At 41.2% G+C, this 27,816-nt stretch overlaps 2 protein-coding genes across 10 annotated transcripts in view; one reads left to right on the top strand and one right to left on the bottom strand.

The window, feature by feature from the left end:
* The window catches only part of hip1 (huntingtin interacting protein 1), a 46,076-nt gene extending 42,462 nt beyond the window's left edge, over positions 1 to 3,614 (top strand). For all 3 annotated transcript variants that reach the window (XM_039818637.1, XM_039818642.1, XM_039818652.1), the window contains 2 exons: positions 664 to 781; positions 869 to 3,614. In XM_039818637.1, coding sequence (XP_039674571.1) covers positions 664 to 781; positions 869 to 879 — 129 coding nt within the window. In that variant the 3' untranslated portion in view covers positions 880 to 3,614. The remainder of the gene's footprint in view (positions 1 to 663; positions 782 to 868) is intronic.
* Positions 1 to 27,656, bottom strand: LOC120570356 (protein yippee-like 2). Of its 7 annotated transcripts, XR_005641049.1 has the most exons (7): positions 27,453 to 27,656; positions 20,558 to 20,789; positions 19,686 to 19,729; positions 19,130 to 19,238; positions 16,573 to 16,760; positions 6,827 to 6,924; positions 1 to 183 (listed from the first exon to the last, which is right to left on the bottom strand). XR_005641049.1 is itself a non-coding variant. In XM_039818664.1 (5 exons), the coding sequence occupies exons 2-5, from the start codon at positions 20,672 to 20,674 to the stop codon at positions 16,671 to 16,673; spliced, it is 360 nt and encodes a 119-aa protein (XP_039674598.1). In that variant the 5' UTR covers positions 20,675 to 20,789; positions 27,453 to 27,656; the 3' UTR covers positions 13,877 to 16,670. The 7 variants fall into 7 exon arrangements, 5 of the variants coding, with proteins under 5 accessions (XP_039674598.1, XP_039674621.1, XP_039674627.1 ...); XR_005641048.1 differs by lacking the exons at positions 1 to 183; positions 6,827 to 6,924 and adding an exon at positions 13,877 to 16,026; XM_039818664.1 differs by lacking the exons at positions 1 to 183; positions 6,827 to 6,924 and having other exon boundaries at positions 13,877 to 16,760.
* Positions 27,657 to 27,816: the final 160 nt, after the last annotated feature.

The following is a 27,816-nucleotide window of genomic DNA, read 5'->3' on the forward strand; positions in this document are numbered from 1 at the left end:
TATGGAGATACGATGATTTAATAATTTGTAAGGACTATGATATGTGAGTTTGAATAACAATTTAAATTAATAAAGTTTCCACATTAGACTCTGAAGGTGTATTGTTCTTCGTCCATTGAGAAGCCGAATATCAGACCCATATGAACACTTCACTCTGTGTTGCGGCTCTGCTTCCCCCTGACGCTGAAAGAAAAACAGAAATGTCTGGACCTGCTCACACACACGGCCCATTGTTGTAAAGTCACAGAGTACCTCTGTTTGAAGTGTATTCTTAGGAGTTTTTATCTTTTTTAAAAACTGTGTAAATAATGGTTGTTTAACTGGTCTTTAGAAAGCATCCACAGACACAAGAGGAATTGGAGAAAATAACATAACCAGCATGATTTTTTAATTACCACTGCTCTGTCTAATTTAATTTAGCCTGGATGACATTTTTGTGTTTAAAAAAAATAAATAAAAAAGTCTAATATCAAAAGTGGCCTCTAGCTAGACAGCTAGCTGATCATAGGCAAAAACATAAAATAATGACGTTCATCAAGTATCTTGAATGATAAAAATAAGATCTGTTTAGGATTTTAGATTTTTCATGGTTTGCGATTGGCAATGAGAGGTTTCAGGGAAATGACGAGGGTTTGTCCTTTGCTTGTGTCTGTGTTTCCTCAGGTCCTGGTTCTGGAGCTGGAGACTCGTCTCCAGAAGGAGCGAGAGCGTCTTGGCGAGCTGAGGAAGAAACATTACGAGCTGGCTGGGGTAGCGGAGGGCTGGGGCGAGCAAGAAGAGGGTAAGGACAACCACTGCACTATAAATATACCCAAAATATTTTACAGTTAAAATGACTCAAATGGGCCTGTCTCCTTGTTCTCCATAGGCACAGGTTGAGACCTGCTTCCCCCTCCTCTCCCAGAAGACCGGCTTCTGTCTGCCTCTTTCTATTTATACACTTCTCACTCTCGTTTTCTTCTCTCTTTTGTGTTTGTTTGTTATCTAAGCCAAATTGAAAGGTGCTTCTTTTCTAAACCTGCTTCTCCATCCGTGTCCAAAAGCTTCCACAAAGGACAGCACCCCGGGCTCAGCAACGGGGGGGTGGGAGGTGGAGTCCAAGGGAGGTACAAATGGATATAAGGAGTGGGGGGAGAAAAGATGCGGCCCAACTTCATGGTCTCACATCCCCCCCACCCCCGCCTCTCCCCTAGGACTGTGTTGGTGAAAAGCAGTTGAAGTGAAGAGGACCCATTCTACCGAGTATTTATTGTCTTTTTCTTCCCCGGTTTTTAATAACGGCGCTTTGTCAAGGAGTCACAGCGGAGAGGCTACGAGCACAAGTTCTACTCGAGACATCCCAGGATGCACTACACAAGGGCCAAACTCAGTGACAGTTCTTGCCCTACGCCAGCCCCAAAATCATGTCTCTGTGTCACATATAGCATCATATAGATGGCATGCATGCTCTCCTACTAAGCCTGAGCTGCTCTTTATCGGTCCTTATCGCCCTCCCAAGTTTCTTCCTATTATTTTCCCACTGTGAGTTATCACCATATTAAGTCCATACCGCTTAACTGGCTGGTTTACTGGACTTTCTGCCTTTCAACTCTCCACCATTGTAACGACCACGACTGTTAACTCGAGTCAACACCCTTTTTTATTTTGTTTTTTTAAAAGAGGCTTGCATGGAAAATTTGAAAACCGCTCCAAACTGGGGAGTAGTTTCAAAACAGGAATGTAGCAGCGTTTGTTTTCTCTCAACAGTCTTCTCCCTGTGAGCTCTGAGACTGCCAACTACTTCATGCCACATCGTCAGAGGTAGCAGTGCATCATGGGTAGGACTGATGAGAGAGAATCCGTTGCTGAAACATTAAAGACATGGGGTCATTTTTCTCATTTCCCTTTTTGTTTTTGTTTTTTATTAGTTAAAGGTAGGAAAGGGGGTCGTGGGATGAAAATCCCTTTTTTTTATATAATAAAAAGCAACAACAGTTCAATTCTTGTAGATAAAAAGAAAAAGTTGGTAAATAAAGTTTAAGACCCTTATTGGTGCATATTTTTACAAACGTCAGCGATCAAGCAGCACTATGACAAATCTGTCACAGAGGCAGCAGCTCTGGAGGTGCAGCTGGGATCCAGTCACATAATGAACTGCTAACAGCGTTGCCTTCTGACAGACGGCTATCCAAGCAGTTCTCTCAGTTACTTCCTCGAGACGTCATGACTCTGCCAACAGGACCACCGTGCTCCCGGGGAGGATGATAAACTGTTTAGGGTTTTTTCAGGAGACAAGGCTGCCAGCTCAGTCAGAGAAAATCTGCAGGGGCAACTAAAGGAAATCCTTAAAAGTGTCAGTTTTGGGACATTTCAAGCTGCACAAACCTTTATTCATTCATGTGATCCTGCCTCTTCAAATACCCTGGAGGACTGATGGTTGATTGCAGTTTTATAAAATACTAACTCTGCATTTCCAGGACCACAATGGACTTTGAAGTATACAGCACACAGTGACTGCAGTGTTTTCAATAGCTTCCTAAAGACCAAGTAGCTGTGTATATAAACTACTGTACAAGCCTTCTTTTGTTGAAAATAATCTTTTGCTTTCTTTTAATCTAAAAACATTCAATAGCATTACCTTTTTTTTTTTTTTGCATCTCTCCTAGTATGGATTCGGTTTATTTGAATAAGGGTTACAAAATAGTGCACATGAATGCCACAGGAGAGAGAGGTTATTTAACATAATTCCCTACTGAGACTGCCAGTGGACTCTGCCAGTAGACTCTGTGAGCAGACTGATCATGCCTTTGTGTAAACCATGAGATTAGTAGGCATCCGTTTTTTAACCCAACACCTTGTTTTTTTTTTTTCTGTTTGACTGCGATGATGATTCTCTTGGAGTTTATCTCTCTCTCTCTCTCTCTCTGTGTCTTAACATACTTTGTTTTGACCCTCTGCTTCACCTGTGTATCTAAAAAAAAAAAAAAAAAAAAAAAAAGTTGGGACACTGGTTTATTTAACAGACATGGGTCAAATAGTATTTGCCAATAATTCTTAAAGACTAGTTGTAAACCACTTGCAGAAGCAGATGCAAGAAAAGTGTTTTATTAGTCAGACTTTTAAATAATTTCCCCATCTGACACCATCCATCTGCTGCTCCAAGCAGGTTATAAAAACAAACAAAGTGTTATTTGCAGTACTGTTGGGTCCAGGTCTTTGTATTTAATAATGATTTTAGCTGTGTTCGGTCGCTTCTTCCACACCTGGGTAGCTGAATTAAATGGAAATTGGAATATAAAACAAGAAAAGATAGATCCACTTTTTACAGTATTTCAAATGTCTCAAAAGAGGAATTGAACGCACCTTGAGTGATGTTTGGTTGTATTTTTGCCCACATGTTCTTTATTAACCTCTCTCTCTCTCTCTCTCTCTCTTCTCTCTCGGGTCTGTGTCTGTAGTCATACCAGCTCAGCCAGCCTTTCAAACTGCCTCACACTGTAGTCAAAGATAAACAAATACTCACATAGCAACATTGTAATATGTCTTTGTATGAAATACTAAAACTATGTTGGTGGGTTTGTTTTTATTTTTTCAGTTTTTAAAATAAAAAATCAACTCGTTAATACAGACCCAAATATGACTGTGGTTTTTATGATGTTAGACAAACAGCTACAGTCAAAAGATCATGAAATGTAATTAGTGAAGAGGCTGAGATGATGAAACAAGTTATTTCTAGATAACTCAGCTAGGAGAGAGCACAGTTATCTCTCTGGCCTTTCACATGATGTTTTCTATTTTTCCTTTAGTATTATTCTTGGAAAAGTTAGATAATCACTGATTGATAAATTGCTTTAGCCACTGTTATATTAATCCTCTTACCTGATGATGCAACCTCCAGGAATTCCAAGAAAATTAATGAATGTTGCATTTTTTTTTTTTGGAGGAGATAATATGTACGTTTATGTGATTAATGCAAATGTTTCCTTAGTGCAGAATACAATAAGGTTCTTGTTTGTTTATGTGTGAGCAAGAAAAGTGGCTTGGGAACTTTTACAGGCGCAATAACCTCACATCTACATCAGAGCAGAGCTAAAATTCTAATGCACCCTATTGATTTCTTTGGGAGGGTAAGATTGTTTCCAGTAAAAGCATTGACTAGTGCAATTCAAAGTGCTTTGTTGGCATTCAATTCAAAATAAAATATTGTCAGAGACAGGAAAAAAATTAACTTTGTAGAAAGTGTGTTGCTGCTGCAACTCCAACCTGCCTGCTCTTCCTACAGTAAAAATAACAACACAGAATACCCTGCACACGCAGCTAGGTTAGAGGCATTGAGGAAATGAATCGGCGTAATCTGAAACCACTGTGCTGAGATTACAGAAATCCCTAATCTGGGCTGCTCCAGGATCAACCACATCTTCTGATAAGAGTCTTATTTCCTCGTTTCTGCAGTGCGAAGGACTCCCACTGATTTTTTTTTTTTTTTTTTTTTTTTTAATAGGGGGTTGTTTTTTTTAAAAATTTTTTTTTTGAAAAAAAAAAAAAATAAAAAACTGGAAAGGTGGCACAGTATCTGTTTTTTTTTTTTTTTTTTTTTTTTTTTTTTTGGGTGGTTTTTTTTTTTTTTTTTTTTTTTTTAAAAAAAAAAAAAAAAGAGGGGAGGGGGGGGGGGGGGGGTGTGTTCCTCCCTGGCAGTTAACGAGCCACACCTGCTGTCCGGTCCAGGCAGACCAGGTGTGCCTCGTTAGCCACCAGCGAGTACCCTAACCGTGCAGGACTCCAGTCATTTTTTTGCAGTTTAGTGAATCCAGTGAGGCAACAGTGTTTGAACAACAACAGGCTGAGATGCAGACAGCTGATGACACGTGATATTTGAGGATAAATCAAATCTTACTTCCCTAATCTAGAGGCTCTCGGGTAGTTGCCAGGTGAGTGTAATTAATGGTTAACGTCCTAGTAGAGTAGAAAACTATAAGTAGGTAGGGTCTGGGTAGATAGATAGTCAACAGGTCTGGGGTATCTTAAAGGTTGAGAGGTGTTCAATAAATCAGTTTGTCTGATTAGACCGTAGGGCTGGGCGATAGGGAGAAAATCAGATATCACGATATTCTTGACCAAATACCTCGATATCGGGGCGATATCCTAGGGTTGAAAATTGGTGCTTTAACAAAATATCTTCACACTTAGATTTTAGATAAATAATCATCAGTAATGTAGACATAATGACTAAGTGGGGAAAAGGCAAATAATAGAAGAGCTAGAACAGTTCAAAAAAGTATATCACTTTACTGTAATGCAGCCTTTAAAACCAGGAAAAGACAACACGTATGTCATATCACGATATCCAAAATCTAAGACAATATCTACTCTCATATCACGATATGGATATAATATCGATATATTGCCCAGCCCTATTAGGCAGGCTCATGTTGATGGTGGGTAGAGATACGCTGGGATTTCTTTTAAAATGAGTGAGGATTGTTGTTTAACTATCTAACTTAAATGACTCCAGACTAAGTGCACAAATGTTATCTAGACTAAAACATTTCCCCTGATTTTCACTACTACTGGTTCTCCACTTCTCTGTCAGATCTTGGTATTACTCCATGCCCACATTCACCAGTGAGCTGGCTACCTCTGCTTCTTTTTTTAAATGTAGTACAGTATGCAGTGGTGTTGTTTTGCTTCGTGCTGCTGTTTTGACACATGGTAATGTGGTGGGCGTTGCTTGTGGAAGACTGAGCTGAACTATTTATAGTCTCTGCAGTCCTGAGCTGGGCTACAGCAGGTCTCCTGGCAGCAGCAGAGTCTGTTTGTCTCCCCTCTGCTCTCCAACACAAGCAGGATCCAACAGGGGTTAGACAGCCTCACATACTGTATATAGATGCTTTAAATCAGCAGGTACGCTGACAGGAACAGGCTGATTGTTAAAAGTCACTTGTGTGGAAAGAAATTTCCAGCAGGCCGCAAAGCACAAGCTTCATTATGAACCTGTGTGCACAACATCTGATCTGTTCTTTGCTGCTGCAGTATGAAAAATACAGACAGAATACAGACAGAAATATGGCCTCAAACATAACTAGTTGTTGAAATCTAGAATTAGGCTTACAGGAAACGACCTGCAAAATGTGTGCCAAAATTGACTTTTACTTGTTGTTTTTCTGATTAGACAGGTTTTGTTTACATATATCTGTGAAGATTCATATGTGTTATTTATTTCATTAATGTGTTACTAATGGCAGCTTCATCTCCAGGACCATCTCGGGCACATTGAACTGAAGCAACTATGAACTAGTTAATTTTTGGAACTGTGAACTTAGTTAAAAATTTTGAAGTATGAACTGAACTAGTTCATTTTAAAATTTGTGAACTTAACTTTGAAATAGTTTATGTAGAAAGTGAACTTTCCCAACACTGACAGCAGAGTAGGCTATAGGCTTACTTTCTCCAAATATATAACATAAATTATAAAGTTTGGGCTCTAACATCCAGCATGCTGAGTCTCATTCCCACCAATTGTATTTTATTATAGTTTCACAAATAAAGATATTGTATAGGTATATACCTCGTCTTGAAAACATTGTTTTCTTCTTGATAGTAGCTAGGCCTACACAATTTGGATGTCTTGCAGGTACAGAGATGAAGTGTCATTGGGTTTTTGAGCAGGATTCAGGGCCACATTGTTTTACACTGCACTTCAGTTTTATTCACCTTCTTACCAATTTATAAGGATCAAGTTGGACTTTGATCCCAGCTGAATTATACACACAGATACACATTTCAACAATGCAGAGTTACTGGTGAATTAGACTGGACCGAGGGGGGTGTTTTCATTAGAATTAATTACCTTTTCTTCAGCATCTGTATCCCTGGAAACATCTGATGATGTTGTCACGGAGATAAGGTACAGGTGCAACCCATGAGACTCAGATGGTGGATGTGTTTCTGAGACAAAAACAAAACATTTCAGTTGTCTCACACTCAATGGCAGCAGTTTTAGTTGTAGGCCTACCAAGTCAAATGATTATTTACTGTATAATGGACCAAGAAAAGGCTGTATGGTTTACCCAGTTAGCTATATAACTAAAAATGTTTAGGTTTAGAGGGCAGTTTGCTTGGGTTAATCCTTGATTCAAAAAGGAGAGAAACACTTTCATTTGTTTCCCAGAGGTCTGTACTACGAAGCGAGATTTGGCGTTACCGAGGTAACTTCAGGTTCAACCCAGGGTTTTCTGTACCACGACGGTGGATCACTTGTTACCGGGTTCAATCTCCGTGATAACTTATGCTGAACACATAACGTGCTCGGGAGCAGGTTATGTTGGAGATTAGAAATCAACCAACCCAGGACAGGACACGATAATGTTTTTTTTTTTCATGTGGTGATTACGAATGTTAAAGCAATGTATTTCAATGGGAAGCATATTTCGTGATCACAGAACGATTACGGTAGCGAGTAGGCCTAGTATTGATAAGGCAGAAGTCCGCGCAGAGAGATTGGTCGGGTGGTGGATGGGTCAAACAACACAGGACTTTCACCTCGGAGACCGGGGATCGCGCCCCGCGAGTGGCGGCCCGTCCTGTTGTTGTGGCTGGTGTGTGGCGCTTCATTTCCCCGTTGTTGTGTCCCCCAGAGCAGGTTCAAAAATCGTGACCTGTACACGTTAAAAAATTGAGAAGTGTACGAAATAAACGTCAAAATCGTGACCTGTACACGAATCAATAAATCAAAATAACGTGACTATTTCACGAACTGGCGTGAGACCGGGTTGGATCAACCAATGTTAAAGCACCGCCTACTGACCAATCAATACTCGATTGATAACGGCGTCACTGTTCTTCGAAGATCCGAGGGAGCTCGGTGCGCGGAGAGAGAGAGAGGTGCAAAAGTTAAAACATTTAGAGACCGACAACCCCGTTAACATTCCCTGATGGGTATTTTTATGAAAGATACCGATTTTTTTCATGCAGGGAATTACGTGGACCTATAGGCTATTTGTCGGCTTCTTGAGCCGTGTGTTGCCAATGCCACACATCGGTTTGAATTAGGCTATGTTTTTATATTTTTCATTTGCTCCCATGATCGCTTACCACTGTCAGGGTTGCAACTGACATAATAAGCTAAAGCAATGACAGTTTCTGGAAAGCACAAGTGTATTTATGGTCAGATCTTGTGCCTGACTGATGGGGAAGTGAAACTGATGAGTGTGATTTACACATAAGCGTCAGTTTTTTTTTTGCCAGCTTTCCTTCCTGTTTTAGGAAGCAGCGACTGTATTGCTTTTTGCCTGTAAAACCGTGTCCGAGTGCTTCATATGTATGTAGAATTATAGTTTGCTCTTCTTATGTAAAATATGCGTCTCTGGTAGATGTTTGTGATTGGTCATGCTGTGCAAACACCGCCTCTTTTATGTGAATACGCGCGTCGCTGGATTGGGAAACCCTGGGTTGATTGAACTAGTTGTTAACCAGCATCGTGACACAGCTTATGCGGGACCGTAATCACCGAAATCAATCCAGGGCATGTTGATCTTGATTCGTAGTAGGCCTACAGGCCTCTGGTGTGCACAAGCTTTGTTTTCTACAGTTTACCACAGCTTCAAAAAAATCTGGGCCATTCCATTAAACACACAACTTGCTCAACAGAAGGAGCTTCTGTCCTGATTGGGAATATTAGAAAATCCTTAAAAGACATAATGAAGTAGGCAAAACATGACCTATATTCTGTTCTCTCTTTATAGATAACTTGGTGACCTCCCATAAATCTCTTGGTGGATCTTGGGCATGTCCTGAGCCCAGCTGCAGAGGAATTCACCTGAAAGGAACAACCTTTCTATTTTGTAAAACCGTCTGAATGCTTTTACTGTTTATGGGAAGGTTTATCTAAATAGGAGGGCCTGAACAGCAAAGTGTCATCACTCAGGCCGCCCTCACTGAGAGCCTCTGAATGCATTGTTTTGTGCTTGCCTTGCACATTGCTCTCCAGTGAGGCCGGCCTCAGCCCGCTTTTGAGTGCCTGATACAGATATGAGGTCATGGGCTGAGGAAAAAGCCTCCCCCCTCTTTGCTGAGGCCTGTGGGTACTTCGACCCGAGTAAACAAACAAGCAGGAGGCAATGCTTCCCTAAGAGGGCCAATGATTCTCCTCAAAAAGAAGCAAGAGCCACAAAGGCAGCTTTTAGCCGCTGGTGCAGACGATCCCCAGGGAGACGCTTTGTGGCTTCATAATGATCTTCAATATCTGGTGCCACTTAGGTGTATAACAGAAGCTTTTATAAGTGTTGGAATCGTTTTTATTTACTGAAAATACACCAAAAGGTTATTTAGCGCTCTCATGAAGCAGAAGGTTGTTGCTCTTTGTGCTACCACCAGTCAACAGACTCCAGAATAATTATTAAAGCTATAGTGCCTAGTTTCTGTCTCCCCCATGAAGAATTCTAAGTAATGACAACAACAATGTCGTTGCATCCACATGACACAAGCCTTCTGTGATCGCCCGCTCCCACCCCTCCTCGCCACAGAAACTTGTAGCCAAGTGGGACACGGAGGATTGTGTGTGTGTGTGTGTGTGTGTGTGTGTGTGTATGTATGTGTGTGTGTGTGTGTGTGTGTGTGTGTGTGCTGTGTTGTCCTTATGTAAATGTATAGGTCACATAGGGTAACAAATCACATTGGTTGTTGTGTGTCCTGCTTTGCCAATTTTGCACATCAAATTAATCATTAGGCTACACATGTATATTAATCCAGACAGTCAGGCCCTGCCCTACTTTTGCATCTGACAGAGAGACAGAGGCACAGACGTAAACATAGACATCAACACTAATAGGCGGTCCGGTCAATCAAAGAGAACGAGGAGGGGTGGGCATGGCAGACCCAGACTGTGTGTGACACCAACTTCTGCTCTGCTTTAGGGAAAAAAAGCGAGACGGGGTTGCTAGGAGACCTCACCCAATGAAAACACAGCACCATCTGCTGCAGTGAGATTTGGAGTGGGTTAGCCAAGTCGGACAGAGAGAGAGGGAAATCAGCACAGGAGGATCATTGCAAACACCACAACAGGGAGAGACGGGAGGACAGAGGGAGGAAGGAATAAAAGATGATTATGAAAGGGAGAAAAGGAAAGCAAAATTTAAGAGTGAAGGGAAGTGGGAATTAGGAGAAGGGAGAACAGGGAGGGAGGGTAGGAGGAAAGTAAGCATGACGAGAAGCTTAATTAATGTATGAGTAACAGGTGTGACTCTTATAACCACTCATAACCCTCCTGCACGTGCACACACACACACACACACACACACAGACATGCACACATCTTCAAAACCATTTTCACAGAAAAAACCTTGAGCATCATCTTGACGTCACTTTCTGTATGAAGGTGAGATGTAATAAACGCTGGTGGGTGCGAAACCAAGTGGCTGATGTGGATTTTAGTAACCGATGATGCACTTGTTACCATGGGGACAATAAAATGTGACCATCATGAATCACAGTTCAGTTGCAGCAGGCTTTGTGCCCACATTATCTCACGTCAAGTCACACACCAACCAAGGATGTGACTAGTGTGCAGAAGCTGTACTTACACCTATCATCTACAATAACAAAAAAACCAAGGGTGACATGAGTTATCTCTGTGGGAGCGTGCCTATGTTTCCCCAGCCCTATGTTCCCACAGCCCTTTGTTCCCACATTCTAAGATTTTTTTTTTTAATTTTTCACTGAAAATTAGGCCCTATGTTCCCACATTTCCTTTTTGATAAATTTGTATCAGATTTTATCCCCCTGTCTCCCAATTTGGTAGCCAATTACACCCAACCTATTATCCAGTAGCAATGGACTACAGATGGAATGTAACCCTAACCCTAACATAGGGCCTAATTTTGAAAACGTTCTTAAATGTGGGAACATAGGGCTGTGGGAACATATGGCTGACCCCATCTCTGTTACAGACAAGGTTGCAAAGATCCAATTCAATCTCTTAAAGGGGTTCTCCAAATTTACACATTAGCTTCTTAAATCAAGACAATAGAGCTTTTGAAAGAAGAAATAACACATTCTTCTTCTCACAGAAAAAAAGTGAAATTCATAAGCAATCAAACAAATGTTTCACTTGGCTTTGATGCTACAGCCCTTGTTCTGACCAGTAGCTTATAGTAGCTAATGTTATCTAACTTTAGATATTACTAGTGGTTCTCGAGAACCGCTCATCCAAACTACAAACTTGGTTCCTGAGCAATACACCTGCATGACATAGTTGTGTCACGTACCCAATTCATCTAGTCTCGGTCAGAAACACTGGTGAAATACACTTTGGTTCACAGTAAAAAAACAAAACACCAAAAGCAGACTACCATTAGGAAAGGTAGGCAACTGCCTGGGGCCTGAGGATATGTTATATTATATGTTACTATTCTAAGTCATCGTACCCCGAAATAACTTACACAAGGATAGCACTTAAGAAATGTGCAACTCAACTGTACTGACTTCAAGGAAAACATTGTAGCCTACTACTTCATTTACCTGAGAGAAAAATGTTACTGGTTACGTTGCAGATTCATATTTTACTCACAAACTATCACAAATGAAATACGATGCATTCTTATTTATTAAACTATCCAGTAGGCTACTGTTAAAAGCTCCACATTGAACAGATGTTAAGTAGACTAAATCTCTTTTTCACTCTTCACTTTAAGTAACGTTAAACATTTGAAATCAGGATTGTGCTGTGCGGTTTTTACTTCAGAAAAAATAAGGTTTTGAGTAGGCCTAGGCCTTGCTTCAACACCAGTGACTGTAAAAAAAGAAAAAGAAAAAAAAAAGGTCAATATCAACATTCACAGTTAGAGAAAAAGTGAAAAGTAAAGGAAGAAGTTGTTTGCCTGTGAACGCTCCTCGCATTCACGTTGCTCTCTGGGGTAAACTAGGGTTTAAAAAGACTTCTGTAAAAGTTGAAGTATCAACTCAAGCTTTTTAACTCAAGTTAAAGTATAAAAGTACTGGTTTCAAAACTACTTAAAGTATAAAAGTAAAAGTAATGTAAGGGGAAAAAAATAATATCAATATGCTTTTTTGAAATTAGACGGCGAGTTTTGGAAACAATTAGCTCGTGGTATTTGGGTGCACAGAGCTTGCAGCGCATTCGAAAGGAGTTGTTTTTGCATCCAACCATTTCAAAAAATTCTTCCAGGTACGACCAGGGATGTAGAAGGGTTGGCTGGTCTTCCTGGCTACCAACCTCCCCGCTGGTGCTTGGTTGGGACATTTCGCTCAAGTTCTCTTGAATCTCTGCCACGGACATCTTCATACTAGTACTAGGTTACATACGTCTGCTATTTCCTTGCTGGAGTGAGACGTGATTTGTGTCATGTGCGATGGATCGTGTACAAACCAATAGGGTGTCAGAATGGTATATGTTATACTTCTCATCCAACCACAATCAAATTCACTCTAACCAGATGGCGCGATTTATCTAGATAGTTTTTTGTTTTTTGGTGTTTTTTTGAACAATGACGAGCTGAAATAGGAGTAACGAGGCTATTTTTAAAATGTAAGGAGTAGAAAGTACAGATAATTGCGTGAAAATGTAAGGAGTAGAAGTAACCACTACGTTAAGTCCTCCCTTCGGCTCGTTAAAAATGTCAGCAACGGGGTACAGGCTGTTCATCTTCTTCTTCTTCTTCTTATACATCCATGGTCCAGGCCGCTGTGGAACCCGGACCCAGGGTGAGTCTGAGTGAGACGGAGGCAGTTTGGAGGAAGAGAGGCTTTGCCCGGTCGGGAGCAGAGATAACGTTATCTTCTGCCTTCTGCTTACAAGTGGTGAATTTACAGTTCACAGCACGATATGACGTTAGTGTCTGGCATTTGTTATATATTTTTTATTTGTTATGATCTAGTGTCAGCAAAATATCTTGTGTAAGCTATTTCCTTGGGTTGCCTCTTAGTTAATCAGAATGGGGAAAGAAGAAGCCTAACAACAGATAAACTAGTCCTGCTAAACGCTAACTAGCCTAGCTTAGCAGAATAGCAGTATCATTTATTCTGCAGCGTCTGACTGGTGGTGAGTTAATGTGGTTAAGATACCTTTTTAAATCATATATTGAATGCATTTTATTAAAATGTTATGTAAACTAGATCATTGGTTTAAATAGACGAGAGCTGAAGAAGAATCAAAACATTTAGATTGTGTTTCCCTTGTGCTCTTAAGACTGTCCAAACAGGCAAATGCATTCTTAGTGCAGTTAATGTTTTTCCTAAAAGTTTTATGCAAGTTCTGTTACTGAGTCATAAACGGATAAACTACTGGCCTGCTTTCCATGAAATTTAGTGGAAGGGTGTAGCATGGGCCAAGGAAGAACTCATTCAATTGTGGAGCGGATCTGAATCACAAGGCGGATACACGAATTATAGAGCATGACCTTGGCGGAGGTCTGTGCTCTCCAATTGCCCTTCTAGTTGTCACTTGAGGCCGCAGTGGTCACTGGTTACCAAAAGCATTAGTCTTGCTTTAAGGAACAAGAAAATAACCCTGGTCTCACCAGGATAATCTCACATTTGGTTTAAGACTTCAAATTCTTAACAGAAAACCTGTGTTTCACGTAATGAAGGTTAAAAGGCGAGAGCATTAATCGAGCAGGGATGGTCTAACGATAGACGCTAACTTAGTTGCGTTACAGAAAATGTAGGATCCAGTATTTTGGAGCTTGACTCATACCAGGGATTACAAATTAGGATATATCTGCCTATGCTGCTGCTGCATCAATTTTAAACATTTGTTTCAAAATATCTCATGTGAGTCGCCCAACTTAATTAAGGTGCATTGCTAAATCGTTGAATTGCCCCTTTAAACTGCATGCCGCTTTAGATTTAAGATTGCATGAGAAGAAACCAACACTATATTCCATACAGATATCAAGGTGCATTTTATTAGATGAAGATCCAATGATATATAGTCAACATCAGCATCCTCCTTTACAAAAGACATTAAAATTGAAACATTTTCAGTAAAAAAGTAGTATCGTACAGCCAATGTGGGGTACCAGAGAGAAAGCATGACATGACCTAAATCATATTCATTAATCGCTGTATGGATCATAGATAAAACACAATACATTAACACTATTTACAGTCTGTAACACAGAGGTTGACATGAATGGTAATCCTCGTGGTGAATACAGTAAATATAATATATTCATATATTAAGATCTTATGTTTACAAAATCATAATGCATTATATATATCACAGAGAAAGGCTATCCACAACCTTGGCTTTCAGCTGTACACATCCTCTTGTTTTGCAACACTTGACAAAGCAAAATTGGATCTTTTGTTTGGTCAATTTATTGTTGACGAGTGGGTTCTTTGGTTGTGCTGGGTTTAATGTCGCAGCCTCCAACTCAGCAGTCACTTGCTGAGTGTTACTGAAGAGAGTTATCTGTTTAGGTTTGGTTGTAACTGGAGAGTCTTGAACAGCACTCACCATATACAGGGCAACATCTAGAGCAATGTTCGCAACAACGGGAAACTGTGTGACAAACGGTGCAGCTAATTTGACTTTTCTAAACCATGATCACATTTAATCTAAAGAAGACGGATCTCGCAGCTTAAATGAACTGGGGTGAAACTGATTAGATGTTGTATTACAGCACAAGGTTTCATTGCAACTCTAGTATACACAAAATGTTCTTTTCACAAAAATGTGATGAGGACCGAGCACAAAACTGGTCAGAACACTTGTTTTACTTCATGCATGCATTCATGTTGCATATCCATGGGATGGATTCTCTCATTTGAAAATAATACATTTCCATCAGAGAATAATAACACATCCAGCACATTAAGTAGGATTCTGGCCTTAGCAAAGAAAAGGTAGAATGAAAGTACCTGAGCAATGCTTCCCATTAATGTTACCTCAAATATTACCCAGGTGTCATAAATCAAAGGCCCATGATGCATTAGGAATATTTTAGCTAACTGAAAAAAAAAAAAAAACTTGGGCAAAACCTAAAAAGATAATGTGTTGGTGCATTAAGGAACAAAAGAATAGGCAAGTTGGTCTATCTAGTGCATTTCTTTATAATGTTGTCCAGTAGTTTTTGTTATAATGTTTCATGAGGGCCAGTTAGTGAAGATCAGTGTAACAGCAGTTAAACAGCAGTCATCCCAGACTGAAAGAGAGCCTAAGAGTGATACATTTTAAACATATTCATCTACAGTACACACCGCTGTGGTATGTATATACCTCGTAACTTCAGTGAAAGTAATCATTTACTTTCCGTGTGAATTTCTTTACTATTTGCATTTTCCCTTGGCCCATGAAACCAGTAAATGCAGTCCGGCCACAAATCACACTGTTATTTGCATGATAGCAGGGGTTGTGTTTGTATCTCACTGATCAGCAGGGGTTGTGTTTGTATCTCACTGATCACTAGCCGCCCCCAGCCTTCCCAAGGCCTGCAGAGCTTCGTCACCTTAGTTCATCCACCTCCAACAGCAGAAAGATGTTCACAGTGCTTGCAAACCTTTGGGAATCCCAGCCAAAGTTGTTCACCTGAGACACGCTTATATTGTGTAATTCTACCTGGCCAAGTAACAAAGGTGGATGCAACGATGCATCTGATGACACCAAACATACACGGGAAGTATCAGCAGATCCCTATACACGACTTGTTGTATTAACCAAGGGGAGCTGCTTTGCTGCTGCGAGGGCAAATTCCTGTGAGGTTTTAGGACAAGCCGGTGGTTGTCTGTCTGTATCTCTTTCACTCTTGGCCCGTCATGAGCTGCATCACTGGCAAGACATGGAGTGAATCCCAGCCAGAAGCCATCAATGCCACTGCATAACTGGATCAGGATTTTCCCCTCCCCACCATGTTGAGAGAGCGGCCTGGTGGGCGGCAATCCCCGCAATCACCCCAGCCCTGCGCCACAACCCAACACCCATGTGCTCAGGCCTCTGTGCCAAGCCTCAGAGCCAGGCCTCATCACTGGCCCAGCTGGCATGGCCCCGATCAGCTGGATTTGCTATAATCATCTTAGGTCATCTGATTCAAGCTGTGGACAGAGAGAATGCCCGTCAGCTCTTCAACCAAGGCCAATGAAACCCGCCAGGCCGGCCTAACTGCCTTCCTTCTGGCTAAATTTCCACTGAATGACCCGTATACAACTGGCTTAATCATTATTGTTAGACAAGGTGGAATACTTCACACAATGAAGATGTCTTCTAGCAGGTATAGAGGGAGTGTTGCTACCCTCTGAATGAGCTATCAAATCATGTTTTTTTAAATGTGAAAATGAGACATCTTGCTGGCCAGTCATCTAGACCTGCTAGCTGTGCAAAAGCCTGCCTAGTCTGTCTCTCTGTCAAGCTGGGATGTCTGGGACCTTGATGAATGTGTGTGTCTGTGTGTTTGTGTGTTTGTGTGTGTGTGTGTGTGTGTGTGTGTGTGTGTGTGTGTGTGTGTGTGTGTGTGTGTGTGTGTGTGTGTGTGTGTGTGTGTGTGTGTGTGTGTGTACATCAAGAGGCGTGGTAGGGAGGGATGGGCAGAGAGTTAACACAGGGTTAATTGTAAATCAGCCAAACCAAAGTCACACACTCACCCACCACACACGACCCCCATCTCTCCCATCCATTTGTCCATCCAGCCCCCTCCCCCCTCCCTCTCCTCTGCTGTGGTCGTGTCCCAGCTGCTTGTCCCTCAGTCCCAGCCGTTGTCCTTGATCATGTGGGCCAGCTCGATGATGAACTTGCCCTCTTTATACTTCTGACTGCTCTCAAAGGCATGTTCCTGGAGGGTGTGGCACAGGACAGGAGAGACAGCATAATAACATGTTTATATCTTTGACAGAGAGTAGGATAGTTAGACACAAGGTTCATTAAAAACGCCTGCTCATGACAGTCCTTTCAGCTGTATATGAAAATCCTTGACTCAATACTGGCCTGTCTCTGCTGCTGGCTCTTTGGGAGCTGGTTATATAACCATCAGTCACTAAACACTGCAGAGGAGCCTGCAGAACCAAAACTCTGACCGGACTGGATCATCATACCTTAAGCTGGCAGGGATATGTCTCTCACCACTAAGAAACGGCAAAAACCAAAAGGCCACAGATTTGAGCCTCACAACAGCCAACAGAGATGTAGAGTCTGCTCTATTTTTGCAGGCTGTAACATGCATTTCTACCGTTAGCATGATTGCAACCGTGATTGGCCTAGCTTACTGAGATGCTGTAAAACCAGCAAGAAAATCAAGTAGCAGTTAATGAAAATTAAAAGATCAGAATTCACGGTGACAGGTGGCACCCACCAAGGCTACATAACGTATGTAAGCAAGTTTCTCTAACCTGCAAAACTAATGACATTCCCATCAGCCTCAGCTGAGCATGCTAACACGCTAAACCAAGGTGAACGTGGTAAACATTATACCTGCTTAACATCAGTATGTTAGCATTGTCACTGTGAGCATTTTAGTATGATATTGTTAGCATTTAGCTAAAAGCAAGGCTGTGTCTATAAGTACAGCCTCATAGAGCTGTTAACATTGCTGTTGACTCACAAAGCAAATTTTCCTTCTTCTAATATGTGTCTTTATGGTGATTTATGGTGACTTTTACAGGAGTGTGTTAAGTGTTTTTGATTAACAGATGTCTCTCATGGCGGTAACGTGATCACGCTCAGCTGTGGTGGCTGCTGCTTGCTGATCCCACCATAGCTTGTTCCAGTTCCATCTCCCATATCCCCAAATGTGGGTATTTCAGTAACACTGACAATGATAGCAGCAAGCAGTAAAGCCAAGCCCCAAGCTTAAAAAGGTATCTGTGGTAAAGGTTGAGGTTAAAAATACTTTTTTTTTCTTTTGTATTAACACATCCTCTAAAAGTGTTTGATCATATTGACTTTTCCATTTTCCAGCAGAGTTGCAAATCAATGCCATAAAAAAAAAAAAATGACACAAAATGACAACTTCTGCTTCCTGTCCAAGTCCATGAACAACCTTGTGTTCTTGTTCAAAAGCTCTCTTGAAGCAGAGTGACAGAGTCGGCTGATACAAATGTTCTTTCACTGTGGAGCGTCTGTACCTTGTTTTTGTCTTTGGCTATTTTGGTTCAGAGCTGCAGAGGCACGTTATCAGATTTCTTGGTTTAGAAGTGCAGTAGGTCAAGCCTCTCAATAGAACTTTGACGACTGCGGAAAAATCAATACCGCTGCAACTGATATTAATGGAAACCCTCCATTAAGTCCTATCTAGTGTCTGTGGGCTTGTGCATGCTTGCACCCTCTGTTTTCTTGGCCTTGTGGGGTCCTGACAGGAATAGAAACTACCCAGAAAAGTATCTAATTTTGAAGCTGCTTCACCAGGTGTTTATACCAGGCATCATAAGGAAAGTAGTTATTTTTAGGCTGGAAAGTTATAGTAGGTGTTAAGGTTAGAAACGTGGCAGTGAATGTTACGGTTAGAGGTTAGGCAAAGAGTGCTGGTCAATGGAGCCTTCTCAAAAGGCAAACAACAACGTGTGTGTGTGTGTGTGTGTGTGTGTTTTAAGGATACAGTCAAGTGCTCTATAGTGTAAACCCTCACCTCCATGCGGAGAGGGTTCACCAGTGACAGCCACACATGCTCTGCTCTGTTGATATATGAAGACAGCTAACATTTGTGGATGCTGTTTAGTTCACCCTGACATGGGACCCTCAAATACCACCTGTACTAAATACATCCTGCATGTGTATTTTGAGATGCTATATCACAGCTTTACATAGACTTTTACCATATGGCTCTGAAATGAGCCAAAGCTACATAGTGGGGCTATCAATGTTATTTTAAAATAAATCAACTACACAGTCAGTTTGTAAGTGTTCAACCAACATTCTTAACACCTAGAAATGTTCTACAATGATATACTGTCAAAACCTAAAGAATGAACAATGCAAGTTATTCTTCAGATTTGAGCAATAAATGAAATGCTGATGTTTTTCTCTTCCACAAAACATTCAAAACTAATCACAAGTCATATACAATAAATAGATAGAATAGAATCAGACTTCTCCTTCACGTCTCCGTCGGTTTTGAGAAATCCATAATTAATTCAGCCCACAGCTGTAACACTGCGTTGACCCGGAGAGAAGAGGAGGTTCAAATATAAATTGGACAAGGACTCTTACGTATTTCCAGCCCAGGGTGGTCTTGCAGTTCTCACAGTAGATATCTGCGACAGCATGCAGGCCTGTGAGCAGAACTCTCTCCTCTGCAGGGCCACACCCGACGTTCACCCTGAGAGAGAGAGAGAGAGAGGGGGATGGGTTTGTGGAGAGAAAAGGAGAGAGAAAGGAGACACAAGAAGAGACAAAGAGACAAAAGTTTTGGCCTAAGTTGCACAGTTGCATGTACTATATGATGTGCTCAGAGTGAGTCACTGCCTCACACCCACTCAAACAGCGCATACAGATAGGGCACCAAGCCAAGGAGCATAGATTCAAACGGCCTCATTTTCACACTTAATTCAGCTGATAATGACTCCGAGGCACAGGCTGGCTCTGTCTACACCAGGGCTTAAAAGACAACACGACTACTATGTGGAACCATATACATTATTAACCTGTTTTAAAACACCTGAGCTTGTCAGATCACTGGTCTCTTGTCTAAAAGTCCAGCATGAAAGTTTTTTTCTAACACAACGCAAAATACGTGAAAATGAAATGCAACGAGAGGGATACTCACACTGAGTTGAACAGGTAGGCTCTGCCTTGGCTGCCCTGGAAGGACTGCAGATACAAGATGAGACAAAGATGAAAAGGCTAAAACAAGAATCGGCCCTTTCATAGTAACTCTATAAAAATTATATAAGCATGCTATTATATTGCGAGAGAGAGAGGTTTGGTTTTCTTATAAAACGCCCACATGTTGATTTGAGAGAGGCCTTTACTCAAATAGAAGCTCTTATTTTAAAAACCTGTAGACAAAATCTATTTTAACATATAGTTTAAAATGGTGCACAGTCTCCCAGTAACAGCCCATATGCTACTGATTACATCATGGTATCATAAGAAGCTTTACCTCTTGCGATGCAGTTACTTTCTTGCAGGCCTTTATTTTCCACAACATGAAAACTTCTATTGATGAGACACATTAAACAGATTTATGTTGTGCAGCTGTGTTACGACCAGCATAAGGCCTTTGTGTAAGCAGTGTTTTCATATTTGCACGTGGAAAAAGTGATAGTGCATTCATAATCCAATTCACTAACCATCTTATAACATAATCCATCCATAGGCAAAAGTGTGGTGGTGGCTGACACAGACATAGAGGTGTTCAGTCTGTTGTTTGTTTTCATAATTCCTCATCCGTTCTCCCTCTCTTTTAAGCTTCAACGCTTGTCCTTTTAATGGCTGTTAATCAATGTCAATTTATAAAATGAAATAGACAAAAGCTAAACAGTAAATTGCTTGTTTATAAAGTAATACAACATTACCTGTGATAAAACAAGTACTTTTAAGTCTGTAATACTTAGCTGCCTGAATGTAAGTACTTTCCTCCAGGGACAACCACTGTTGGTAAAATGAGACAAGTCACCAAAGCAGGTTGCCGGTTACCTTGGAGATGAGCTCGTCGTGGTTGGCCAGATGAGCTCGGCAGTGGATGCAGCTGTACGTTCGGTGGCAGCTTGGCAGGTACGCCTGGAAGGTCTTGGAGCGCGTCATTCTGACCATGGGCGGAGTCGGCGGGCGGTGCAAGAAGGGACTGCCAGCCCAGGTCGGCTCACAAGGGAAGCACCGCAACACACAGGTGAGGGCCGTGGTGGGCGGTGGGTTGGGAGGTGAACACCTGAGCGCAGGGAGGACAAAAGAGCAGCTAATGGTTACGTGATTGTGCAACAGCTGCTTCCTTAAACTGATGTTGGAAACTGAACCACAGGTGTATAATTGGTGGTGGGATTACAGTCTGCTCTGTGTTCAGAGAATTCTCCAAACTGCTCACATCTTTGAAACTCCTAAAACCTCAGAGCCATGATGTGATGAGACATCATGCAATATTAATGAGCCTGTGTTCCAGGCTGAGTCACTCAATTTCACAATTCAGTTTCAAGGTGAAAACACTGAAGAAATTCTACTTTAGAAGATGGGATTAAAACCAGGAACAGGCTTTCACCACACAGGAAACAAATACTTCTACCAAAAGGCCAAAAATGTGTCCTAGTTGGTCCAGAGGACAGTTTGGGTTACCAAAGCAGGGACAGACAAAAAGTCAATAGGAAACTATTTTAATAATTACTTAGTTTAAGTAAGTTATTAGCCATGCCAGCCAGTCTGTGGCCAGTCTGTTAGTCAGTCCTCCACAGAAATATCCCAAGTTCGGTTACATGCTGCCAGTCCGACATGCCGCCACTCCGACTTGCTTCTATTCCGACATGCTGCTATTCCCTAACCCTAACCCCTAACCCTAACCCTAATGGAAACAAAAATTGTCGGAGTGGTGGGACGTTAGAAAACAATGGAAGTGCTGCCACTCCGACAATTAGACGTCAATGTCGGAGTGGGGGTATGTCGGAATGGCAGAACCCCACAAGTTCTACTGGATGAAGGACCATGAAGTTTTGTACAGACATTCATGGTGCCCAAAGGATGAATCCTGACCTGGCCATTCACTGACTTTTCCTCTAGTGCCACCATCAAGGCAGACGTTTATTTTTTCCAATGCAGGTATTTTATTTACGATCAAATAACCTGCATTGTACACATTAGCATGTTAGCATTTGGGTTGTGTACATGTTAGCATGCTGACACACAGAGCTGCTAGTGTGGCTTTAGACTCCTTGTCTAAGTCATAGTTCCAGCTTCCTAACTTTGACGATTTGCTTGCTGCTTTCCTGCATTATATTTCATCTCTCCACTGGCACCCTGTATGATTTAGAATTGATTTTAAGATTTTACTGATCATGTTTAAAGCTCGTCTGGGTCTGGCTCCAAGCTATACAGCGGAGATGTTGACCTCATATGAGCCAGTTCGCAGCCTTAGATCCTCAGGTGGGGCCCCTCTGCCTGTTCCAGAGTCAAGGCTTAAATCTAAAGGTGACTTTAGAAGGAGCTGCCTGGGGAGATAAGGCTTGCAGAAACAGTGAACTCCTTTAAGTCACTTCTTAAAACCCATTTTTATAGACTTGCTTTCATGTGATGTCTGTTTTTATTTTTAATTGCTCTTTCTTTTTATTTATTTATTTTATTTTACTTATTGATTGTATTGCTTTTACCCTTTATATTCATATTTTTTTATTTGTCATGTTTTTTATTATTATTTTGTCTTTGTCTCTACTCTGATTTGCGTCTTTTGTCTTCTTGTTTTTATTTAACCAAATTTTGTCTTGCCTAAGTTTGGCCCTACTGCTTAGCTCTCTGTTGTTATGTTGACCTCTAGATATCCTGCTTTTGCCTTGCTTGGTCTGTCGAAGGTAAAGGTACTATATAAATAAAGTTATTATTATTAATGTAAATTGAATACCTTTGGGTTTTGGACAGTCGGACATTTTTAGATGTCAGCTTGCATTCTGGGAAAATTGAGATTTGAGATGAAATTGATAATTAAAACAATTATGCGACACAGCTGTCTCCATTAACCTGCATCAAAACCATTTTGCACTGACTCTAGTTCAATGCAGTACACACAGGCAGCAACGCTAGCTCACATTCTGTGTTTAAGTCTATGAGGCTGCAGAGATAATCTGCTTAGCATAGCACAACTGTGAGGATCGTGCTCTGCTCACTCCATGATATCCAAATAGAACGCACCCTTAAAATACTTCTGCTGGTGTGCTCTGATGACTGAGAAGATTAGTGAGCTGGCCCCGGGAACCCATCCCAAAGGCCCGGAGGAGGACAGGAGTATGTTTTGACTAACTGTACAGGAGATGCTTCGGGGCCTGTGCTCTCTGTTTTGTGGTGCATATATAATCTTTGGGGTTTTATTGCTTAATGCATCTTTTATTGTGATTTAAGCCCTGTAGCTCTGGTGCTAAACACAACCTGTCAATCGCAAAGTTTTATCTACCGGTAGTTTCATTGCCCAGTGCTACTTTTCATAAAGCTGTTGAGGAGCCTCACTAAAATAACTGGTATATCCACCCTTTACTGTCTACCGGCCTATTTTTCAACTACTATTCTTTCTAAATTAATGTGTCACAGTAAACTTAAAAAATAATACAGTAACGTCTATTAGTCTACAGGACTATAAGATTCTGTAATAACTTGAGTTGTTTCATGACCTTCACAATATGCCGTCCCATTCGGTCTCCTCTCCTTCCTGTCTGTCATTACTGAACCATCTGGAAAAACTAATAAAATACTGAATGGGAGTAGGAGGCCTCTTTGCATTCAGGACAAACAAGAGAGAGAGAGAGAGAGAGAGAGAGAGAGAGAGAGAGAGAGAGAGAGAGAGAGAGAGAGAGAGAGAGAGTAGAGAGAGAGAGGCCTCTTACTTTACTGCAATATGATTGTTTTTAGTGTTGGAGGCTGATAAAGGCTCCAGTGCTAATGGGAAGGACCGGGGGATATCAATAAATAAGGCAGTGAGTGTGCCCTTGACTCGGTGCCAGCGGCGCCGCGTGGGTTTGGGGCACAAAGACACGCTCAGTACAGTTGTTGGAGTTGACCCCTGACAAACACAGACACACACACACACTGGCGTTTAACCCAAAGGGTGTTTTACCCTCTCTAGGTCATTTCAGGACTGAGGACAAGAATGAAGTTTCTGTAGGATCAAGTCCTCTGAGATCTGCCATACAGACACACATTGACACACAGACACTTTACTTACATATTTAGTTTGCCACTTGATTCTTTCATATTTGGCTACTGTCGAACTTTGAGCTAAAATGATTAGTGGATTAATTGATTAGTAAATTAACAGAAAATGTATTTTGATAATTGATTAAGTCATTTTTTTAAGCAGGAATGCCCAAATTTTACAAGTCCCAGCTTTTTAAATGTGAATATTTGCTATTTTTTCTTTTATGATAGTAAACTGAATATGTTTTTGTTTTTAGACTGTTAGTCAGACAAAACAAGCAATTTGGATTTCAATTAATCAAGACAATCTCTTGTCATCTCTTTGCATTACATTTGCACAAGGCTGCCTGATTATAGCTCAGTAATTAGTCATAGGTACTCTAGGTATGTAAGCTTCAAACTTGAGCATCAAATTTAATTACATAAATTAAAGCTTCTAATTCAAGCTTCTTCTTTTAAGCCTCTACCGCTACATTTGCTACAAGTCACTCAGGATAAGACTACCAACTACAGCTCTAAAATGTGATGTATAGAACCTATCCGTCACAACTGCCTGGAGAGATGTTTTAAACTTTCATCTGTGGGATGCTGTTAAATGTCAGCATGTTGATAGTGAATCATGATTCCAATGTGCCCTCAATGGACATTAAACAGCAGTGCTGGATTAAAGTATTGCACTTGTTACACAAATACCTGTGGGTCCTACATAATCCATGTGAAGTTCTCTCTGTGTATTATCTGCGGTCAATCTCTGAACAATCACTTTATTACAGCCATAACAACAGTGTCAGTGCATGTCACTGGCTTTGGATGAAAACAGCTGATATCTCTTACTCACGTGATTAAATACATGTTCATATAGTCACTGTGTGATGAACTATTTCATTGTTTATGTCATTTTTTCAAGCAAAAATTGCCAACCATTTGTTCCCGTATCTCAGTTATAAAAATTTGCTGGATTTTCTTTTCTTTTTTTTATCATTGTGAAGTAAATATCTTTGGGGTTTGTCAGACAAAAAAAAACATTTTAAGAGTCAATTTGGGCTCTGTGAACTTGTGACAAGCATTTATTCACTTTTTTATGACATTTTATAGACAAAAACTATTAACCACTTAACCTTGAGAATAATCAGACAAAAACTATTAACCACTTAACCTTGAGAATAATCAGCAGAATAACTGATAATGAAAGTTAGTTGCAGGCCTCGAAATGTTATGGCTTTGATTTAGCAGACATAACATTGACCTGATTGATTTGGCCATGAATATTTCCGTATAACATTAAGGCCTACATGGTACCAATCAAAAGCTTATTTGCTTAGTTTCATACACATGTACTAGTGACTGAATTACAACATTGAAAAAACTTCTAATTAGGTGTTAAGTAACTGTAACGACAAGAAAGCAACTAAACATAAAGTAGAAGAAGAAAGAAAGTACAGGCTTCATACCACATTAAACAGATGAAACTGTCCTGGACCTGATCAAGGCTGCACAATGACACTGTTTGACATTTCAAAACAATTAGTTTCCAAGAACAGGACACTCATCTTGGTGGGTGGACATGCTTGAAAATCATTTTGCAAGACAAAATTGTTTGTGGGGACAAACAATGCTGACTCGCTGGAAAACGCTGATGCAAAGACAGCTGCTTTGCACACAAAAAAAACCTCCCTCTTTGACAGAATAACAAATTGCTTAAATGATTAGATGACTAGAAGAACTGGTCGCAGCGATTCAGACGGGCTCCAACAGCAGGACATTTTAGCAAGACTGACTGTCTGCATAACCTCAGTGTGTGTCTTTGGTGTTTGTCCATCTTTTATCAGTTTATTTGTCAGCCTGCCGTGTCTTCTCTCTGTCTGTCTCTATGCCTCTCAGCCTGTTTTGTACATGTATTTATTTTCTGCTGCCACTCTGTCTATTCATCAGTTCTGCCGCGGGTCGTTTGAGGTCACCGAGCTGTCCATTCTGGTCATTTTATGGGTGTGATCACAAAAGGCGACATGCCACAAGTCTCAACAGCCAAAAGGGCCCTTGTATCCCAACAAAAAAAACCTTGTTATGTAACGCACTGATGCTGCCGCTGCTGATGCTGCTTCTGACAATGATTGAGAGCAGGAGAAAGAGGCGAGGAAGAGATACGGGATAGGGAGTGAGGGAGTTAAATGAACAGAGAGAAAGATTTCAGATTTCTGTACTTCAGTCTTACAGTCTTACACCAAGGCCAACATCATACAGCAGCATGACATCACTGACTAGAGGAGGGAAAAACTCTTCTCTGCCACCCCAACCATATCAAATATCACTGATATAGCGATGCTCCTGCATCCCAGGTGTGTGTGTCTGGTTACTGTTGCTATGTTCAATCTGTGCTCTCTTCCTGTCTCTTTTTGTGCTCTGTGGAGAGGAAGGCAGCTTGTTTTCAGGTGTTTTAGACACTTGCTATTGTGTATTTCCTTGAGAGTTTGCCTAGGGGAAACACTTTTTAACTGCCCATTAGCTAGCGTGTTCATACATATAATCTCTGTTGCATTTCTGTGTGTGGCTATCAACAGTAAAAGTGTCATAAAAAGTGTCAAAAACAAACAATGTGAGTGATGTGACAAAATGACTCAGACCTCTGAAACTGTAGGCACAACACATTGCACATCTGTGAAGGATCACCTCCAAGGCCAGCAACACTCTGACCCCCATCTTCGATCCCTGTGTATCGACTCCTCACATGATCAATAACTATCTGTATGCACACTTTGTAATATAAATTGATCAGTGCAAAGGTTGTGACCAAATAAAAGACCCTTCTTAAACTGTCTTACAGATGTTTTTTTGGAAGGGGATGCAGCATTTCCACCTGCTGGCCTACCTGTTATTGACTTGTATGGGATGGTGTCACTGGGGTAACACATCAATAACAAACACATGTAAGGTTTACTGAGTTTGTGTGTGTGTGTGTGTGTGTGTGTGTGTGTGTGTGTGTGTGTGTGTGTGTGGTGTGTGTGTGTGTGTGTATATGTGATTATTGAATCAGGACACAGGCAGTGGCGCACTTCATCTGGGGCAAAACTTCAGCCACCACACGCAGATGGCGGGGATGCCTCAGCTCAGCAATGCTGAAAACAGACACACAAACACGCGCACGCACCCACACACACACTAGCCACTATGAAAGGCTTTAACATCTGCTATGACTTCGACAGATCGATGTGATCCAAGTGATTGTCGTCAGAGCTTATGATCACATGTCCGTATTACATGATAACCCGCATTGATCACCGCTGACGTACACCCTCACGACCAAGCGCGTGCACGGGGATGATGGCGCATACGTGCAGCCAGGACTGCCACCACAAACGGCATATGTGTCCTAATGATAACCAGTAGATACTGTGGCTCCACTGCAGAGTTGACCTGAACCAAATCCACGAAGAAAACACCAGTCCAGGCATGATAAACACATCTGACTATCATGTTATGTATGTTGTTTGAAGGATATTAAACCATCAACTTATATTTCTTATTATAATATTACAGCACGTGTGCCTGCAAGGTAAAAAGTTGCCTCAGTTAAAAGTAGGCTATTGGATAGATAAGGCTGTACATGACTACGTCGACGCTGGAATAAGCTTCATAGAGCAATATCAAACCATGCAGTGCGTAACAACAACTGCACCACAGTGAAAAAAATAACGCAGGGACATTCTTTTACCTTTGAAGGGAAGAAAAAAAACGGATCTCCACGTATCTTAGAAAATGTCGCACCTCCTCGTTTTCTTCTTGGCAGTGCCAATCCTAAACCCCCTTTCGCATTCCTTCCCAGGAAAATGTTCCTTTTCTCTCGGCCCTGGCAAGTCCTGCAGAGACGCAATGTTTTGACGCGCAATGATGCCCAGCAGAGTTCAGAAGAGGCAGAGAGAGAGAGAGAGAGAGAGAGAGAGAGAGAGAGAGAGAGAGAGAGAGAGAGAGAGAGAGAGAGAGAGAGAGAGAGAGAGTGGCAAAACAGACAGCCGGGGCAAGAGGGTTCACTCTAACCAATTTCCGTGTTCGCAGAATATCCGTTATACAGGCAGGAC

The sequence above is a fragment of the Perca fluviatilis genome, chromosome 2, assembly GCF_010015445.1.
Source record: "Perca fluviatilis chromosome 2, GENO_Pfluv_1.0, whole genome shotgun sequence".
In the NCBI taxonomy this organism is placed as follows: Eukaryota; Metazoa; Chordata; class Actinopteri; order Perciformes; family Percidae; genus Perca; species Perca fluviatilis.

Coding starts and splice junctions, on each gene's coding strand:
- LOC120570356 (XM_039818664.1), bottom strand. CDS start 20,674: ATGGTCAGAATGACGCGCTCCAAGACCTTCCAGGCGTACCTGCCAAGC. Junction 19,239..19,685: donor GCCTACCTGTTCAACTCAGT/GTGAGTATCCCT, acceptor TCTCTCTCTCAG/GGTGAACGTCGGGTGTGGCC. Junction 16,761..19,129: donor CCACCCTGGGCTGGAAATAC/GTAAGAGTCCTT, acceptor CACACCCTCCAG/GAACATGCCTTTGAGAGCAG.